The following is a 21,258-nucleotide window of genomic DNA, read 5'->3' as shown; positions in this document are numbered from 1 at the left end:
GGAACAATTACTGATGGTTTTTGAACTCCTTTATTATTTAGACTGCCATAAATGTTAAAGATTAAATCTACACTACACACATGAAATAAAAGTAATAAAAATAACAACAGAAACCTCCAAGGGTTATGGAATTCCTTATTACTCTTGCAAGTGAAATTATCAGTTATTTGAATGCTTTTATCTTGGTTAGTTATGATGTATTTTCCTTATATATGTGAAACCTACTCTCGTTGAGAATCAATATAGTTGTACTTAAGTCATACCTACTCTCGTGATTTTGGAATTAACTACAAGTTCATTTCTTCTATGAAATTACATAGAACAAGCCACTAAATTCACAAAGGTGCACCTCTACTCTCGTGAGTGTATTTCCTAGGTTTAGCACTTCTTTGAATTAGTGTCAAATTTCAATTTTCATTGCAAATTTAATACCTTAAGATTATCATAATTAATGGCAAGTTAATCATAATTAGATAAGCAAAAGTGCTACATAACTTGTTTAAAATAATATTATCAAATAACCAATTAAAATCACTAACAGGATATAGAAAGTTCATCCATAACTTTAGGTATAAACCTTAGCTAAACATGAAAAACATGAAATCAAGATCCAAACTTGTAGTATAACCAAATGTTAGAATCAATACAAGAAACAAAGTGATAAGAGAGAAGACACATTTGTCAATGAGCTCCAAGCATCTCTATCTTCATCCTCTATCTCATGCAAGTTTAGCTAATACAAGAATGGATGGAAACTATATTACGCTATACTAAACTAATAAACTAAGAAAAATTAGTGAAAATTACATTTTTTGTAGTGTCTTTAGCCTTCCACACTTCAAAAACAAGCTCAACAAAGGCCCATATTTATAGAGGAATTAAAGCTCCAAGTGAGTTGTTTCTAGTTGGAAATTTTGCCTCTTGAAATCGTCAAAAGTGTTTCTCTAAGTTTCCACACTTTTTTTTTACAGCTACAACCGAAATTCTGAGCTGAAAAACAGTTAGAAAAGCTATGTGAATGTAGAACAAATTGAAGTGTAAGTTGCAGCTTCATTTGAAGAATATGCAGTCACGAAAACGCGGACATGAGGTCACGTTTTAGCCCCCATTTGCCTCTTTGCAGGTTCTCTCAATTTTGGTTAGTCTTCAATTTTGCTTTGTCTTTACAACTGATATTTTCTCAATGATGAATGTTGAACTAGCTCTTTTGAAAAACATTAAAGTTGTAGCTCTTTGAATTAATTTTCCAATGCTTCAACAATCATCAAATTTGGAGCTCTCTATACTGGGAAATTATCAAAATACCCTTGATTGATCAAAAATTTGTTTCACCTTTTGACAACAAAAATGGCCGACTGTATTTTGACATTTTGACTATGAAAACTCACGAACTGGATTTCGATGTCTTATAGTGTTAACTTCAAAATGGCTCAAGAATCACCTCAATTCGATACTTTTAACTCAAGATATAGCTAAAATATCAAAAGGTGTCAAAGTTGTCAAACTCCCTTTCTTTTACACTTGATTGCATTTCATCTTTGCACTTCATATTCTTTTTAAATCACTTCAAATCATCAACAATAATCCAAATGTCTTCTCAAATTACTCCATTTGTTGATTGAGTCATTAAACCTATAAAAATATGAAGTTTTCACCACTTTAATCCATAGAAATGTAATTTTTGACACTTAAACCACAAAATGTCAACTTCACTTGAACCCTAGTAAATTAGCTCTAAAAATAATTAAAACACATCAAAACTAAATAATAAAACACACTTAATTACTCAAAATACATGCTTATCAATAGTACCATAAATGATTTTGCAAGGATGTCAAAAATATATTTTAACAAATCTCCACCTTGGCTTTGCATCTGTCATACAAAAAAATCGAAAAAAGTGAAGTTGCTCCACCTTTTCTCTAGAAAACTCCAACGAGTTAATATCACAAAAAATATCATTAGATTCCAACAAGCAAATTATAAAAGCCTCAACGAATGCCAATGAATCAAATTACGAAAGCATCAATAGATTCCAATGAGTCAAAACACAAAAGTTACAACGGATTTCAATGAACTAGAATCACAAAAACCTTAACATTTCCCAATAGGCCAAATCACAAAAGCCTTAATCGATCTCAACAGGCCAAAAATAACAAAAGTTCCGATAGATCTCAACGAGTCAAAAATCGCAAAAGACTCAGTAGGTCCCAATGGACAAAAAATCACAAAAGTCATAGCAGCATATGGTGAAATCAAAATCACACAAAGCTGATGTCGAAATAGCAACAGCATTTGTAATAGTAGATCCCTGCAAAATATATAAAGTACCAGACCTATGCGTCTTCATAACAATAAGAGCACCTCGAGTGATATTTACAACTCCACCTTCAGCTATATACCTGCACCCAATATACTCAAAAGTACCTAAAGAGATAAGATTTGGAAGCGTCCTCTTGTTACCATCATGTATTTTGATTCAAACTGTACCTTTACCAACAACTTTACAAAAGGTGTTGTTGGCCATTTAGACAACTCCACATTCAGTTGATTCATATGTTGAAAATCAATTGCTAATAGACACATATGATACGAACAAACTGAATCTAAAATCCACTCATTGTTAGACCTTAAATTATTTTCTACTGCTAAGAAAATGGCTCCATTATTCTTATAAGCTACAACACTAGCCTCAGCAATTTCATTGCATTTCAAATCACTTTCTCTTTATGCCTTTCTTTATTCTTTAATTTAGTGCATTCAGAGATAATATGGCCCGTCTTGCGATAGTATCTGCATACCAAATTTTATGTGTGGATCTACCCCGAACCAATAAGGCATCTGTTTGACTCCCTCTAGTTTCGCCAATAATATCCCTACCAATATGTTCTTTGGATTTAAGGATAGAATTTATTTCTTTGTAAGAATTTGTATCTTTACCATAAAACATTATGTGTCTAAAATGCTTAAATGACTGGAATAGGGAACATAACAATAATAGGGCTTGGTCCTCATTCTCAATTATAACGTCTATATTTGCAAAATCCATAATAATAGAATCAAATTTATCATGATGTAAAATTGTAGACGTACCTTCGGACATGTGAAGCATATATAAACTTTGCTTCAAGTGGAGTCGATTCACTATCGTCTTCTTTATATACAAAAGCTTCGAATTATCCCACAAGTCTTTGGTCGTCTCATTACAAGAAATTTGACCTTTTGTGACAATATTTTCAATGACAACGAAAAACTTGTCATAGTTGACCCAATTTAGTGATGACTTTTGAAGTCGTCACAGATGACCTCACATAGACTTATCATCAGTGACAACATGGGATTTGTCGTCACAACATGGGTGGTGCACAACCTGTTGGTGTGGCAGAAAATTACCTTTGTACGATCTAGAAAAATGTTGTCACTAAAACGGTCCATATAGTGACAACTTCCAACATCGTCACTATCACTCTACCGATTCAGAGGTAGTGACAACAATTAGTCGTCACTATCTAAAGTACTTGCTCCTAGATCACTTTCATTAATTCTACTATGTCACCCTAACTTTTATGATTTAGCCCCAAATATGATAAAAAAAATTCCATTAATTCTATTATGACACCTTAACTTTTGCAATTTAGCCCCATATGTAGTACAATAATTTCTTTAATTCTACTATTACACCCTAAATTTTGCAATTTATCCCCATATGTAATTTGCCAATTTCACTAAGTCAACAATCACACTTTGACTTTTGCAATGTATCCCCGTATGTAATACACGAATTTTATTAATTCTACTTTGGCACCCTATGGTGTTGCATTTTAGCCCCTTTTTTATTAGCAAAATACAGATACCTTAATAAACTATGTATACATGTTTTGATAAATCATGGTATGAGTGTCAATTTTAGGGATGTTGATGACTATAAGAGACTGTATGACAATTCCTAACACACTAGTACAAGAGCTTTAGGTTTTGGATTCTGCGACAACGATGACAATAAAAAAAAAGACCATTGATTTTGATATAACGGACTATAACAGACTATTGATTTTGATATATTGATTTAGCACTACAAGGAATGGAAGAAAAAAAGACCACTGGGATCGGTTGGACTTTTGTGGAGGAGCAGCATGTTTGCTATTTGGCTCAATGGAGCTTTTTGAGGTTTTAGGAGAAAGTGGAGCAAGATTGTTATGTTCGTGAATTTTATTTATTGGGATTCGTCCAGACTTTTGTGAATTTTGACCTACTGAAATTTGTTGAGACTTTTATAATTTTGGCCCATTGGGACTTTTGTGAATTTGGCCCATTTGGGGCCTTCCAATTTTGACCAGGACAAGGCATCCATCTTTTGCTCCAATGAAAAATGTTGGCAGATTTTAATCAGTAAAGGATCTCCGTTTGAATGGTTAAACAGCCTGAAGAATTCTCATTCATGTGTCTTAATCAACAAGAAAAGTCTTCAATCATGCAAAATAACAACATAACTTTCAGCGCGTGAATGTTCTCTGCCGGGCCTTCTTTCTTTGTTCAATTTCATCGATTGGACGCCTAATTGATATGATAGTTGGCAACTTGAATTAAACTAATGAATATGGACGCATTTGATCCAACATTCGTACCGTTTTCTTGAACATGTTTATTTACTTTTCTATGTGATTAAACATTATCTATATAGGTATGACCAACACTCTCAGATTAAACCTAAACAACATTATTGCTAAAATTTATAGATAAACACTAGAATCTAATTAAATAAACTCACCGTTAAATATACATGAACTCATTGGCAACTGATAATATTCTGTTGTGTACCAAGTTTTTAATGAAGATATCTCGCCCCATCTTCCTTCGAAAACTTTGTATCATATATAGATGATATTTGTACTTGTCCTTTCGCTTTTTTTTTTTTTTTTTTTGACTTTACACACTCTTTACAATTTTAGGCAAGTGGAGCTGTATCTAACACAATAATATTGCACTTGAAAAGAGGTTACGTGACAAACTTTTTCTTTTATCCTTTCCCCTCTCTCTCTCTCTCTCTCTCTCTCTCTCTCTCTCTCTCTCTCTCTCAATAAATTTCTGTTCCCCCCAACTGCGGTCCTATAAAGTATATATAGTCCTCATCAGCTTTATACTTCAAATCACACCAACTTGTTTCCATCTTGCTTCTCCTCCTTTGTTTCGCTTTTCCCCGTAACGAAACAATGGCAAAGAGTTTAGCCATAGCATCCCTCCAAATTCTCAGCCTACTTTTACTAGCAAGCTCGGGACAATCAAGGGCATTGTTCACAAATTTGACGGTGTACGTCCATGAATTTCGAAGTGGAGAAGGTCAGAGTATTTTCCCAGTTGCAGGTCTCTCCAACGTAACTTGGGGCTTTAACCAATTTGGAACTGTTTTTGTCGTTGATAATACCTTGACACAAAGCGTTTCAGTCAAATCCGCACTAGTTGGTTGTTTGCAGGGCATTGCTGCAGTAGCATCCCTTGATAACACCAACATAGAGCTTGCGGAAACGTTTCTGTTCACTGATGGAAAGTACAATGGCAGCACTCTGGAAATGAAAGGAATTCTTATACAGTCTATGCATGTCAATGAAGTTGCAATTGTGGGAGGAACCAAACAATTTCGGCATGCAACGGGGTATATTACCTTTGAGACTGTCCGCACAACAGAAGATTATATTACTGTAAGGTCGAACCTCCACATTAGACAGGACATATAGGATGACTACCCTGGTATCGCTCTTCATTAATAACTGATGCAAATAAACTTGACCCTGGGCCCTATAAGTCATCAGGTCAAGAATTTCTTCATGTATGTATTATTAAAATGTATGCTGTGAGCTGTATTCACTCTATCAATAAAACAGTATGATTAGCAATACTTTTGAATAATTTGGTGTAACTATTGCTAGATCTTTCCTCGTACAATCCAAGGCAAGAATGTGTTCTAAGTTTCTTTTTCTTTACTAATTAAAATCTGAATAGTCTAGCTCAAAAATTTTTTGAATAATCTACATACGATTATAGTTGTTCACCTAGTTATTCAATATAAAGGATCTTTTTTGCTCTTCTTTTCCAGGTAGACTTGAGACTTTTATTATGTTTACCATAAAAAATTTAATAATACTGCAAATTTGTGTCGAATGTTTGTATTCTCAATAATTTAGTGATTTAAATGAATTTTGTTAATATTAGAACCAAGTAGTAACAAACCACCTACGGCATTCAAGTTGAAAGTTTATAGAAGCAGAGAATATATTAATGAAATGAAAAGCACTACTGGACTTATTGTGATGCAGATAAATGGTACCCAAGAGTCAAGATTGATGCTAAAACTTGTCAAAAATGGATGCTGTAGTTACATCAAGATGTAACCCATGGATGCGAAGGAAAAAAAATTTGATTCAACGATCTTATTAATTTGCTTCCGACAGTGTCTTGCTTCCGTTAATTGAGATGTAAATAGTATGAATAATTCCAGAGAGCATGGTATGAGTTGTAAAATTATTTTCCCCTTGAGCAAAAAATAGATTCTTTCGCCAACAATTTCAATAACAATTTTTATCCCAGATCTTGAATAAATGAAATATATATATATATATATATATATATATATATATATATTTACCTTGCAAAATTCCAAGTGTTGAGTAGCATAATTATTGCTTAACTATTTTCCTATCAGACAACAAAAAACATTACCAGCATTAACTATTGTACATAGGTCTCGATCGTGAAGTTCAAAGCTCGGCCTTATCCTCAACAGGTTCTTGTGGCTCCATTTGAAAGGCAACGCATAGTTTGTTGGATAGAAGAATATTTTGAGTTTCTCATTCATTGATTTCTTTTTCCGTTAATTATCTTGGAATTTACAGGACTTATTTATATTTGTAAATACATCATTCTAGATTCATTGGAGTACATGAAAGTAGTCTAAACAAGTCACTTACCAACTAACTCATTAACTTGATTTGCCAACGAACTAATTAATTAAACACATTATTCAACACATTCCCCCCCCCCAATGTGCTATTTTTGAACTCTAAGCTTTTCTCGAAATAGTTGAACTTGTTTTTTGGAAGTGCAATGGTAAAGATATCTGCAACTTGGTTTTGACTCTTACAAAATATCAGTTCAATTTCGCCATCTTCAATTGCATCATGAATGAAATGATGCATGATAGCAAAGTGGCGAGTTCTACTATCATAGATTGAATTTTTGGCAATGTCGATGGCTGATTTACTATTGTGAAATATAACTGTAGTTTTCTATTGCTTTCAGTACCAATGTATTCAAGAATTTTTCCAAACCAAATGACTTGTGATGTTGCCAATCTTGTGGACATATATTCAGCTACAATGAATTATTGTGCCATACATCATTGCTTCTTTGATACCTGATAAAATACTCTCGAATCAAGTGAAAAATAATAGTTTGAGGTGCTCTTCATATCATCAACACAACCCCTCCAATCACTATCACAATAACCACACAAATTTGTGGAAGCTCCTTTGCTAAATTTGATACCATAGTTGAGTGTCTCTTTGTTGTGTCTTAACATTCTCTTAGTTAATCCAAGATGTAATTGACTAGGATTGTACATAAACCTTGATAATAAGTTTGAAGCAAACATGATGTTCGACCTTGTAACTGTGAGGTAAAGCAAATTTCCCACCAAGCTTCTATACAAAGTGAAATCAGCTCTCTTTTCTCCATTTTCTTTAACAAGTTTTTCACTCACAACAAGTGGTGTAACCATAGGTTTGCAATCAGACATGCTGAGTTTCACAAGAATATTTTCAACATATTTCTTGACAAACAAACACTCCATTATCATATTGATAATTCTCCATGCCAAGAAAATGATATAGCAGTCCTACATCATTCATTTCATATCTTTTCATCATGCCTTTCTTAAGATCAGTCATCTTTTCATTGTTACTGGTGTAAAGAAAATCATCAATATATGAAGCAACAATGAGAATGTCTGAGTTACCTTGAGACTTCACATACAATGTTGACTCACTTTTGCTCTTCTTGAATCCTTACTCCATGAAGCAAAAATCAACTTAGCTATACCAAACCCTAGGAGCTTGTGTCAATTCGTACAATACTTTATTCAACTTATACACTTTGTTTTCTTCTCCTTCTTTGATAAAGTCTTGAGGTTGTTGAACATGGCACTTTTTCCTTCAATTCTCCATTCAAAAATGCAGATTTGATATCAATTTGATAGAGATTCCAACCTTTTTGGGCTACCATGTCAATAAAAGTTCTAGTTGTATCAAATTTTGCAATCAGTGCAAAAGTGTCATTGTAGTCAATTCCAAACTATAGCGAATAACCCTTTGCAACAAATCTTGCATTCTTCTTTTGGATTGAGCCATCCGAATTTAGTTTGGCTTTGTGGACCCACTTGACACCAACGATTTTCTTGTCTTGAGTTTGTTCAACTAACTTCCAAGTCCTGTTCTTTTCCATTGCATGAATCTTCTCTTCCATTGCCTTCCTCCAATCTTTTTCTCCATATGCTTCTTCAAAATTTCTGATTCAAGAATGCAAAAGTTACATATTACGTAAAACATCACTCAAACTCCTCATTTGATAAATAAATAAATAAATAGACAAAAGTAAACTGTGCATGGAAAATTACCATTTTCTACTAATTTAAGTAGCTATTGGTGCATGTGCTTACATAGGCATTAAGAGTGTCTATCTAGTCATGGTGGCTTCTTCTGGCTTTCACTGCCAAATAAAAAAATTAAAAACAAAGAATGTTAAAGAATATGCGGTATTGTCTGTTTATATCATCTATGATTCAAGTGATCTTGTTAAGAATCTAATGAATTATGGGAGTAAACCCAACTAATCAGACATATAATACCCTGTCAGAGGACATGTTCGTTGGTCTCACTTACTTAAATAAGTGTGAAGTTCTCAAGGGAAATATTTGATCAAATACATCATCCATGGCGCCTGAGAAAACGTCTCCAGCCACCCCATCTTCTTGATCCTTGACAGTTGATTATAAATGTTTATTTGGTAACTTTCTTTTATAGGGCATGTGGATCCATATCAAATATGACAACGCAATTGCAAAGAGGTTGTCTCGCCAAATTTTTTATTTTCAGAACGTTTGATTTTTTGAAAGTTTAAAGAAAAAGAATATTAATTTGCTCAACTCATCCGATTCCTGTCAATACATATGATGGCCGAGTTAGGATCTTTATTTAGGGGATGCAATAATTTTATGTTTGATAAGTGACTAATTTACGCTATATTTGAATAATATTTTATATTATTTTTAGTCACTTTGGCAATATTGTAGGAAGAAAATGGATCATTTTGGCTATAATTGGTGTAAAATACTCTTAAGTGATTAAATGAGATTTATGTCACTTCTTACTTGCATTTTGTCCATAATTTGCATAGGAGTTGGAAATATACTTCATTTGGATGAAAAAGGAAGTTGATAGTTTTGACACATTTTTGTATTTCGGTTATAACTTGAGTTACAATGATCGGATTGAGATGATTCTAAACCATTTTGAAGATAAGAGATAGATCTACAATTCATGTAAAGACATCGAAATCCAATTTGAAGGTTTTCCAGGTCAAAAAGCCGAATTACAGTAGCTAATTTTCTATGGTCGAAGCTAAGACAAGGCAGTGAGCAGTCAAGGGTATTTCTATCATTTCTCTGCCTACACAAATTCAAATGAGGTGATTCTCAATGCAGTGGAAAATTAACTCAAAGGGCTACAAGTTTCATGTTTTAGTCAAGAGTTAATTCAACTTCTATCATCAAGAAAAGTTCAGTTGAAGTTGAGGCAGAATTGGAGCAACATTGAAGACTGGACAGAAATTGCTAAGAATGGCAAGGGAGCAATCCTGCCAGATTCTGGCCAGATTTGTGGCCGGATTCTGGTCAGAAATGGCTACTCCCCACTTGAACAACTTGTTTCCTCCTCCAATAATTCACAGCTATTGATGGACGTGTGACACCAACTTTGCAGCTATAAAAGTGATGTTTGAAGTTTCATTTCTTGACTAAATCATCTATAAATAGCCATGGACTTGCAAAGACAAAGGAGCTTGGAGAGTACAAGAAATACCACAAAAATGTAGTTCTTACATTCTCTTAGTGTTAGGTTAGTATAGTATAAGACAGTTTAACTAGTAGTTCATCCTTCTTGTTTATTAGCTAGGCAAAGATGAAGATGGAGATGAAGAAGGCAAGGAAAGAACTCATGTGACAAGGGTTACTTTACCTTTCCAACTCTTTATCTTTTGTACTTGATTCTAAATTTAGTTAATATACAAGTTTTAGATTTTATGTTTATTATGTGTCTCTAAAGTTTATGCTTTGGGTTTGGTTGAATTTTCTATGATTGTTTGTGTTTATTATTTGGCTATTTGATGTTATTATTTTGAGCAAGTTATTTAGCACTTTAACTCTTTAAATCATGATTAACTTGGTACCATTAATTGTGATTATCTAAAGGTGTTGTTTCTTCAATGAAAATTGAGATTTAACACTAGTTCAAGAAATGTTAAACCTAAGGAGTACACTCACGAGAGTAGAGGTGCACCTATGTGGTTTTAATGATTCATTTCATATAATTTCATAGAAAAAATGAACTTATAACTAATTTCATAATCACGAGAGTAGGTATGGATTAGCTATAAGTATAGTTGATTCACTGCGAAAGTAGGTTTCACATACATAAGGAAATTATGCCTGTGTATGACAACTATAACCAATCGTGTAATGGTATACTGAAAAAGAATAGTAACAAGTGCGATATTTTCGGCTAGGGCTTTCTTTTCTGCCGAGCACTACTTGCCGTCGGCATTCATGGCAGCCCTTCAGCCTTCGGCTGAGGGGCAAGGACCTTCCCCTATTGCAAGGAAGTCCTTCTCACAGTTGTTCTCCCAGCCTTAGGCGTCGCCGATACGGGTGCGGCCTGTTACAACATACAAGGGTGAGGCTGCCGTTATATTTTCAAAGGAGGATGCAGACAGGTTGGCCGCTCCTTTCCGCTGGACATTGGTGGGGAAATTTTCGCATGGGCGTCCAACATTGGAGGACATCCGAAAGTTCCTTGCTTCACTGAACTTGCGTGACCATGTTACGGTTGGTTTGATGGACTATCGCCATGTACTAATCAGGTGCAAGGCTGAGTCTGATTTCACTAGGCTATGGACACGAGGGATTTGGCACTTGGGAAGATATCCGATGCGTGTATTTCGCTGGACAAGGGACTTCCATGTCCATAAGGAATCACCTCTGGTTCCCGTTTGGGTGAACTTGCCAGCTTTGCCGATACATTTTTTTGACAAACACTCGCTATTTTTCATCCTTTCTCCAGTGGGTCAGCCATTGTTTTTGGATGCCGCAACGTCGGCAGGCACACGCCCAAGCGTGGCCAGGGTTTGTGTGGAATTGGATTTGTTGAAACCCATCTGCTCGCGGGTATGGGTGGCAGTGGAGGGTGAGTCTGGATTTTGGCAGCAGATCGTTATAGAGGACTTGCCTTCATATTGTACAAAATGCTGGCGGTTGGGACATGCGGTTGGAGATTGCAAAAGGAATGATGAGGAGTTTGCTGCCCGTCGGGTGCGACATACGGTCGCTTCTCGTGCGCCTCAAGCTGTCGCTGATGCTAAGGCGCAGGTGGAGACCTCTGCTATGGAGACCCATGCGGCTCCAGCGAAGGGGGCTATGGTAGTTGCCACGGAGGGGGAAGGACTGGGCCAAGGGCCTACGCGCGAGCTTGAGCGAGCAGTGGAGGAATTGCAGCAGCTTGAGGCGGCGGAGTGCGGGACACAATCTGCTGGAGTTGGGCAGTCTGCTGGGCCCGAGGTCATGATGCGTGGGGAGACAAGTGCTGCAGATGGGAGCCTGACCATGGGGAAGGATGAGGAGTCAGTTGAGCATAATAGGCAGCAGCGTGGGATGCAAAATGAGAGCTTTATCATGGAGCTCGACAAGGAGCTAGATCAGGCCGAGGGGCAGCAGCCGTTGCTGCCTGAACAGCTGGGAAGTGTTGATGAGCAGCCTTTTCGACCAGTGGATACCGGCCTGGACAGGGAGGATGGATATTCTTCGCAGTTGGTTAGGGAGGCAGGTGCAGAGGAGGGGGAGATTGCAGAGATATATGTTGAGTTGCCTCCCATGGCGGGCAATTTGTCTCCGAGGATGACTGTGAGACAGGAAGGTGTAGCGGAGGCGTCGGTCCAGGCTTTAAATATAGATACAGTCACTAAGGGTGTGGAGGGTTTTAAGCCAGGGCGAGGAAAAGGTGTCCGTGCATTCATCCCTTCCGATAGACAGCTCCGGTCCGCAACATCATCCTATAACTCCTTCCAGGTTTTGTCTTATGATTAATACACTTTTCTGGAATATTCAAGGGGTTTCCAAATCCCCAAATCTAAGAAGATTAGTAAATTTAATACGGACGTTTGGTGTTAAGTTTGCTATTATTTGCGAGGCCAAAACCGATGTGTCTAAAATTGATTTCATTCGTATGCGTCTAGCATTTGACTCGGTTATTACAAATTTGTCGGACGACATTTGGGTTTGTTATTGCGCTCCTTTCAGTTGCTCAATTGTAGGTAACTCAAGCCAGCACATCTCCCTTTCTATTCAACATCCCTTGCTCCCTGATCCTATTATTTTTTCATTTGTTCATGCCAAATGCTCCTTGGAGGAGCGAAGCGACCTATGGCAAAATCTTCTTGCGGACAAGCCTAGCTCCCTTCCATGGTGTATTGGAGGGGATTTTAATGTCATTATGGCACCCCATGAAAAATGCGGGGGCCGGCCGTTTGGTGTTCGGGAGGGGGTAGAACTTATGTCTTTCATGGAGGCGGCTGGTGTTTTTGACGTGGGTTTCTCAGGATCCAATTTTACGTGGTGCAACAATAGGAGAGGCAGAGCTAAAATTTCGAAGCGATTGGATAGAGTGCTAATCAATGGGGAGTGTGCTGAGGTCTCTTCCAGCATCTCTGTTGAGCATTTAGCAAGACATCCGTCAGATCATGCACCGCTACGGATTTCTTTTGCTACTCGTTTAGACAGCAAACCGAGGCCATTTCGGTTCTTGAATGTTTGGTTGTCTAGGGCAGACTTGTTGGAAGTCATTCGAGGAGCCTGGGATAGACCAGTGCAGGGAGCCCCTTTGCGTGTGTTGTGCCAGAAATTAATGGCGTCAAGACGGGCTATCCAAGACTGGAACAAACTCACTTTTGGCAATATCTTTGAGAAGGTTCGGGTGGCAGAGGCTGCGGTTTGCAGGACTGAAATAGAGGTGGAGGGCAATGCCTCTGAGATGGCGCAAAATGTTCTTCATCAGGCTCAGGCGGACTTAAGCCTAGCACTAGTCATCGAGGAGCAATTTTGGAGTCAAAAGGCCCGAGTGAAGTGGCTCCATAGTGGGGATAGGAACTCCAAGTTTTTTCATGCGGTGGTGAAACAAAGACGGATTCAGAGCGCCATCCATCGGATTAAAGATTCGCGGGGCGCCTGGGTGAATAGGGATGAGGACATAGCAAACGAGGCAATTGCGTTCTTCTCGGGCCTATTTTCTGAACCTACTGTTTTTGCATCGGATATGCTACACTTGATTCCTCCCTTGATCACGGAGGAGGAGAATAAGGCTTTGGAGGAAGTCCCATCCATGGCAGAGGTTAGACGAGTGGTTTTTGCAATGGATGGGGAGAGTGCTGCGGGACCGGACGGATTCACGGGTAAGTTCTTCACGTTCGCTTGGGATGTCATTGCTCAAGATATTTATAATGTGGTGCTGAGTTTCTTCTGTGGGGCTGAGTTGCCTAAGTTTATTACCTCCACCTCCATTGTGCTTATCCCTAAAGTGGCAAATCCCCAGGATTTTTCGATGTTTAGGCCGATTAGTCTTTGTAACTTTTTTAATAAGGTGCTATCTAGACTTTTGGCTGACAGGCTGTCTGCCATTTTACCGAAGATTATCTCCCCCCAGCAGTCAGGTTTTGTTAAGGGTAGGAATATCACGGAGAATTACTTGCTGGCCCAGGAGGTGCTGTCGGGTATTGGCAAGGCCTCGAGAGGGGGTAATGTTGCGTTAAAATTAGACATATCTAAGGCATACGATAGGGTGTCATGGACTCATATTGTGAGCGTATTACGGCGGTTTGGTTTTGGAGAGCAATTCATAGACAGGGTTTGGAGGTTGCTATCTAATGTGTGGTTCTCAGTCATTGTCAATGGGGTCTCGCATGGATTTTTTAAATCGGCTAGGGGACTTCGGCAGGGGGACCCTCTATCCCGGCATTATTTGTCATAGGAGCTGAGGTGCTCTCACGGGGTCTGAATAGTCTTGCGCATCAATCCGGATTTGTGGGGTTTCGGGTTCCACACGGGTGCCCTCCTATCACTCACTTGGCCTTTGCTGATGATGTAATCGTCTTTGTAAACGGTTCGTCAAGGTCTCTGAAGCGTGTTATGCGGGTGTTGTAGTTGTACCATCAATCCTCGGGACAACTGGTTAATGCTCAAAAGAGTGGGTATTTGGTGCATCCGTCGTTGCCTCCGTCTCGACGCAGAGTGATTGAGCGGATCACGCAGTTTGCCAGGAATTCATTTCCAATTCGTTACTTGGGATTTCCCCTATACTTAGGTCGGTGTAGATCGTCGTATTTTGGGGCAGTCAGCCAAGCTATCATAGGAAGGGTGTTGTCGTGGAAGTCGAGGCTTCTCTCTCCAGGTGGAAAGTTGATACTTATCAAACATGTCCTTGCGTCTGTTCCTGTTCACTTGCTTTCGGCAGCAGTGGTACCTAGCTCGGTCTTCTCGATGATAGAAAAGGTTTGTGCAAATTTTCTATGGGGCTCAATGGCGGAAAAATCAAAGTTCCACTGGATACGATGGTCTCAGCTATGCTACCCCGTGGAGGAGGGTGGGGTAGGTTTTCGAAGACTTCGGGATGTCTACAGAGCCTTTTCATGTAAGTTGTGGTGGGGGTTTCGGACTGGAGCTTCACTTTGGGCGTCTTATATGCAAGCTAAGTACTGTAGGGAGCAGCATCCTTGTCAAGTGCCTCTCAGAGTATCTGTTACGGCTACTTGGAGACGAATGTGGTATGTTAGTCAGCAGGTGGAGCTATCAATGTTATGGCATATTAATGGGGACGCCTGTCACTTTTGGTACGACAATTGGGTAGGCAGTGGTGCTTTATCTCTCAGCTCGACAGTCATCCCCGATCTCTCCTTTGGGGACTTTATCACAAATGGAACATGGGATGCCCAGTTGCTATCGCGGGCCTTACCACCAGGGATCATTCCCTTAATCTTACAACATCCCATACCTGACGGTGGTCGCGCAGCTGAGCCTGTGTGGATGCCATCAACATCTGGGAAATTCACGCTAGCGTCGGCTTTTGGGGAGGTTCGTCAAGCCTGCAACACTTCTGCGGTTCTATCACACGTCTGGCATCATCGGATACCGTTGAAGGTATCTTTCTTCATGTTACGCTTATTGAGGGGAAGGTTGCCAGTAGCGGATGCCCTCTGCCAGCTAGGTTTTCAAATGCCGTTGAAGTGTCTTTGTTGTCGGAGCCCATCTTGCAATCTATTGAGCATGTGTTTGCAACGGGACAGATTGCCATGGAAATCTGGGGATATTTTGGGGGTGTGTGTGGCGTGGCTAGTACAGGATCCTTACTGCGAGCTCGGATGGCGGCATGGTGGTTTGTGGAGCAGCGATCGGAAAGGAGGCACTTCTTGTTCAAAATTCTTCCTAGTCTCATCTGCTAGCATATCTGGAAGGCTAGGAATAAAGCCATTTTTGAAGATAAACCCTTGCAGTCGGCAGATATTGTTCGGGCCATATTCAAAGAGGTGAAGATGCTGGTGGAGATTCAGTTTAAGGGCAATGTTGGGGTTAATACGTTTCTTCAGTTGTATGAATGGTCCTCTCACCCAGCGCGCACGTTTGGCTTCCAATTGATACGTTGGGCAGTTCCAGAGGTCGGGAGGCTAATGCTGAATACGGACGGGTGCTCAAAAGGTAACCCGGGTCTGGGCGGTGGTGGTGGTGTCCTACGGGATTCGTCAGGAAGCCCTCTATTTGCTTTCTCAGCCTTTCTGGGGGTTACCTCTAGTTTACGGGCGGAGACTATGGCCCTGTTGATTGGGCTTCGCGAGTGTGGTCAGAAGGGGTTTGGTAATGTGGGCATCCAGCTAGACTCCTTGGTCTTGGTGGGGATTCTGCGGAAGCAGTTTCAGTGTCCTTGGCATGTTCGGCGGGAGGTGGGGCAGATTTGGCAGTTGCTGGGTGAATCCCCGCGGATAATTCATTGTTACAGGGAGGCGAACAATGTTGCTGATATTCTATCTAATGTGGGAGTAGCTCACCCTGAGCATAAGGTTAGGGTTTATGACCACATCCGACTGATTCCATAGATGGCTCGTGGTGCAATCCGGCTAGATAAACTAGGAGTGCCTTCAATTAGGAAGTTCAGGATGTGATAGGGTTTGGGTTTGGGTTTGCGTAATTTCTGCTACTATTGTAAATTTTGGTTCGAATCAATAATATTGCTACATTTAAATAAAAAAAAAGGAAATTATGCCATAACTAGCCAAGATAGTAGTACTCAATGATCCAAAAGTAGCACTTGCATGAGTAGTTAGGGATACCATAGCCTAAGGAGCTTTTATTTACTATTTTCTTGCATAAGTTTAGCATAGTTTTATCTCTTTTAATTCATTGATCGTCTAAATAATAGAGAAGCTTTAGTAGTGTCGGTAATTGTCCAATCTTCCTCGTGGAATCGACTCGATATATGCCCTAAACTATTAATTTGACCTGTATACTTGCAGTCAAAATGGGTATATTTCAGAATTAAACTTGTACTTATATAAAAGTTCTGTCAAGTTTTTGACGCCGTTGCCGGAGAAGATTTGTGGCAATATCGGCGTGAAGAGCAACTTTATTAGATTGGACATTTTATTAGTTTTCTAGTGTGTTAATTAAGTATAGTTTGTTGTGTGTTTATTGAGTTAGTCTTAAATGTTATTTTCTTTTATTTTAGTGTTTATTGTGTGTATGTGTTTTACAACCTATTCTTCTTACTAATCTTGCTCTTAAGTTGTTTAAAAGCAATTTTAGGTAATGAGGAGGGTAGGTTAATATAGAGGACAACGCATGAGAAGTGGAAGATCAGCAATGGATGGTTACTACGTGCAAAGCTTCTTGAATAGAGGTAACCAAGAAATTACTGAAGGTATGTCATTTGAAGATGGTTTAAGGTGCTTAAAGGCTAAACTTGATGTTATAACGTTACAAATTCAAATGGATGCCATTATGCATGAAATTGAGCAAAAGAGAAATGTTAATGTTTTTAATTCTAATCATGTGATTTATGACTTGTGTGGAGGTTATCATGCTACTTATACATGTATGCAAGTACAAAATGTGGATTATTATGATGAATTGGGGCATTATAATTCTTGTTTTGATCAATATGGTCCTAATATGGGCAATTCTTCTACTTTTGGTTGGGATAATCAATGTACTTATAGTGATTCTCCATGTTTTTATGATTATCCACCCGAATGTGTCCATTATGAATCAAAACCATCTTGGAAATTGGCAATAGAAATGTTAGTTAATGCACTTTCACCTTTGGAATTAGAAAGTGAACCAGTAACTAACGATTCTAAGCCATCATGGGAGTTAGCTATAGAAAAGCTAACAAATGCGACCTCCAACCGTTTTGATAGGGTTGAGGAAGGGTTAGATGAATTAGCTTCTCACTTTGGTAGAATACAAGACCAATTATATGCATTGTGTGAAGTTATTTCCTCTAATGATATGCAAAATGACCCTATTATGAATGGTGGGAATGTTGTATGTGACAATGGATTAAATTTTGATCAAAATAATGAATCTAATTTGAGTTTCAATGAAAAAATGTTCATTTCACATGATAATACCTTTGGAACTAACATTGAACCTCAAGGGGTGAGCCTTAACGACTCATTTGTCACCCTCTCTTGAGGAATGTGTTGATAGTATAGGTTCTAAAGGTATTATAACCCAAGAAAGCCATGTAGATGTTCCTTTGGTGAGTTCTTAAGTGATACACATTCAAGGTAATATCTATGAATCACTTGAAATAGGTAAGTCACTTCCACATCTCACATCATTAGAACATGTAGCTTTTGCTATTAAGCCACGTTTTAATTATCCACCATAACAAAAAATAGTGGATTATTCATTAACTAAACCTCCTTGATAATGAGGTTATATAGTCAAGCTAATGACTATAAAGAAGCGCTTGTTGGGGGGCAACCCAATGATTTCTTGTTTTAAGTAGGTTTTAGTTGTTTAACTAGTGTTTTTGTGTATTTTATAGGTGGTAATGGCAAGGGTTCATGCAAATTGTTTCAAGTGCAAAAGAGTGTAGAAGGAAGCAAAAAGGGAGTTTTCATGTTCATTTGATGCATTTGATGCATTTAAAGTGATTTATGCTAAAATTATATTGATGCATGATTTCATGTTTCTAAGTGCATTTGGTTGAGAAAAGCACCTTTTTATGGTTTAAAGTGAATTTTTTTCTTAAAGAACATGAAAACAGTCGAAAATCGAGTGAGTGTGGAAACTTGATCGCGCAGGGAACTGGAGAAATCAGAGATTTCTGCATGAAATCCAGCCAATTTTAGGGAGGATTCACGGCCGGATTGACAGGGGACTTAAAAAAAAAATTTCTAGCTCTCTGGCCAAAATCCGGCCAAAAACCCGGCTAAATATCCGGCCAAAATCGCGCACAAGAGGGGAATCCGCGAACGGATTCCCCATTTCCTTCTTCCTTTCTTCTTCAACTTTCACACACACTCATACCCCAAAACACACACTACTCACCAAAATCCCTCTTTTCAACATCAAATTTTCAAACTAACTTCACCAAAACACTTGCCCTTACCTCTAGAGATGATTTCATAGATTAAACTTCTTCAAAAACAAGATTTAATTCGGATTTGAGCTTGGCAAGAACAAAGGTTTCAAATTTTTGAATTCTCCATTTCAGGGCCGAATTAGAGTGAGATTTTAGGGGGTTTCTTCACCATTTGCATCCATAATCATCAAACAACAAGTTGAGGTAACAAATCTTCACCAAATGTTGTCATTTAAATTTTGCCATTTTTCACTTTTTTCTCATTTTTTGGGCAATTTTGAATTTCTTTATTTTAAGATGTTTGGTGCTTTACATTGTGCTTATTAAGGTTATTGATGATTATTGGTGATATTTAACTCAACGGTTTGTGATTATTTGGTGAATTTAGCAATTTTTAGCTAATTTTGAGGATTAATGTGACTTGATAATTATTAGCTAAATTCTTGAGCTAATTGGATTGAAGGAAAATTAATGAGATTAATGAATTGCTCTAAGATATTTGCATGCTAAATTTAGGCTTAATTTGCTTATCTCTTGATTTTTTGGCATTTTTATTCTAGAATCTTTGGTGAAAAGTGAATTAATGACCTTTTAAAACCTTAAACTCATGGTTAAGGTGTTATTTAGCATTTAATTATGCTTATTTAAGTCATTAAGATGGGAGTGAGTTGTGTGTTTGTGTGTTTGCTTAATTGCTTCCTCTAATTATATGGGCATTATATGTTCAAATGTTTTATTTGGGGAAAATATAAGAGCACTTGTCTTTGATAATCAATTTTAATACTTACTTATGATGTTGATTGCTACTTATCATGTAAGTAAGTTAATGAGTTTGTCTCTTTAAAGATAAAGGTTAATGCGACCAAGTGTTCGTTATCCTTTATTTAGCAATGTACCAATTAGTTGAAGTTAATGCTTAAAAATTTTATTTAGGTGCAATGGCTTACACTAAGAAAGTCGGAGTGAAATCTCCACCTCCCAAGAGGAAAGGAGAAGCCTCTACGTCTACTTCTAGACCACCGTGTATGAAGAGAAAAGCAAGTAGACGACTTGTGCTTGAAGTTGAACCATCATCTGAAGAGAAGACTCAACAACACGAAGAGCAACAAGAGGAACAAGAGGAGCAAGTTCCTTATGATAGGTCGCGCTTCACCCCCGCCGAAAATGAAGCTTGGGATAATTCGAGGAGGAGAGCTAAGGTATTGGTGGAGAAAAATGTCACTCCGAATATTGAGGAGGTCTACCATCTCAAGGCCTCCTTTGCCAAATTGGGATGGGAGAATTTCTTCAACATCCCAAATATTTATTATGAGGAGCTTGTCTGAGTATTTTACGCCAATGTGGAGGGCAAGCATGCTTTTCACTTCGACACGGAAGTGATTACAAGCACAATGCGAGGAACCAGAGTTCGAATCCATAGAACTCATTTGGAAAGCTATCTTCAAGTTTCTGACGTTGGGTATAAGGTGAATTTGAAGAAAGCATTCAAACCGCGCGATTTGGACTCTTGGAATATGCTAGAGGCACTTGTACGTTTGGAAGTTGAGTACAAGTCTATTCGAAAGACTGGGCAATATTCTGTGTTGACTTCTTCCTTTTCGGAGTTGCACCATCTTCTTATCTACTTGTTACCTCCAATATCATTCCGAGAGCAAGTGGAACTAATAAGGCGTGTACATGTGACATCTATTTCTTGGATAAAATGGAGCATGGCTTAGGCAACATCAAAGGCATTCCATTGGGAAGCATTATCACCAACCACATGTGGCCTGTGGTTTGAAATAATGACGTCAAACATGCTTTCCCATATGCTCGGTTCTTGACCTTAGTGTTTCAAAAGGCTGGAGTTAATTTCTCTAATGCTATCCCTACATGCCTCAAGAAGAAGGACATTTTCACATTGGATTTTTGCAGGTTTCTTTTGAAGAGTAAAGATGTGGGTAGTCCTTCAACTCAAGGAGATGCTCAAGGTGACATTCGGCAAGAGGAAGAAGTTGAAATTACACGTATTGAGGAAACTCAAGGGGTCGAGACAACTGTCCCACCGGTCTCAACTGATCCGTCCTTCTCACGTCGCACATCTTCACCTCAAGACACTCGATCATTTCTCAAGAAGATAATGGATAAGTTGTTTTGCATAGAGGCCGAAGTGAAGAAGAGTAGACAAGAGGACAAACGAAATTCCGAGCGTCTTCGTCGCATTGAGGCCAAACTTAGCATTGAATCTCCTCCGACTCCATCCTCTTCACCTGATCAAGCGGCTACTTGAGAGAGTGCTAGTCACCACTTGACATTGCTGCTATTTTTC

The 21,258-nt window shown here is 38.4% G+C and overlaps 1 protein-coding gene across 1 annotated transcript; it reads left to right on the top strand.

Annotated features, from left to right (window-relative positions):
• The first annotated feature begins 5,210 nt into the window (after positions 1 to 5,210).
• LOC113687397 (uncharacterized) lies at positions 5,211 to 16,455 on the top strand. Its single transcript, XM_027205013.2, has 6 exons — positions 5,211 to 5,696; positions 10,958 to 12,317; positions 12,631 to 14,216; positions 14,513 to 15,505; positions 15,652 to 15,740; positions 15,825 to 16,455. The coding sequence occupies exons 1-6, from the start codon at positions 5,211 to 5,213 to the stop codon at positions 16,453 to 16,455; spliced, it is 5,145 nt and encodes a 1,714-aa protein (XP_027060814.2).
• Positions 16,456 to 21,258: the final 4,803 nt, after the last annotated feature.

Source organism: Coffea arabica, chromosome 5e (assembly GCF_036785885.1).
Source record: "Coffea arabica cultivar ET-39 chromosome 5e, Coffea Arabica ET-39 HiFi, whole genome shotgun sequence".
NCBI classification, from domain to species: domain Eukaryota; kingdom Viridiplantae; phylum Streptophyta; class Magnoliopsida; order Gentianales; family Rubiaceae; genus Coffea; species Coffea arabica.
Note: the sequence above shows the minus strand (reverse complement) of the source record. Positions and strands in the feature narration are given on the sequence as shown.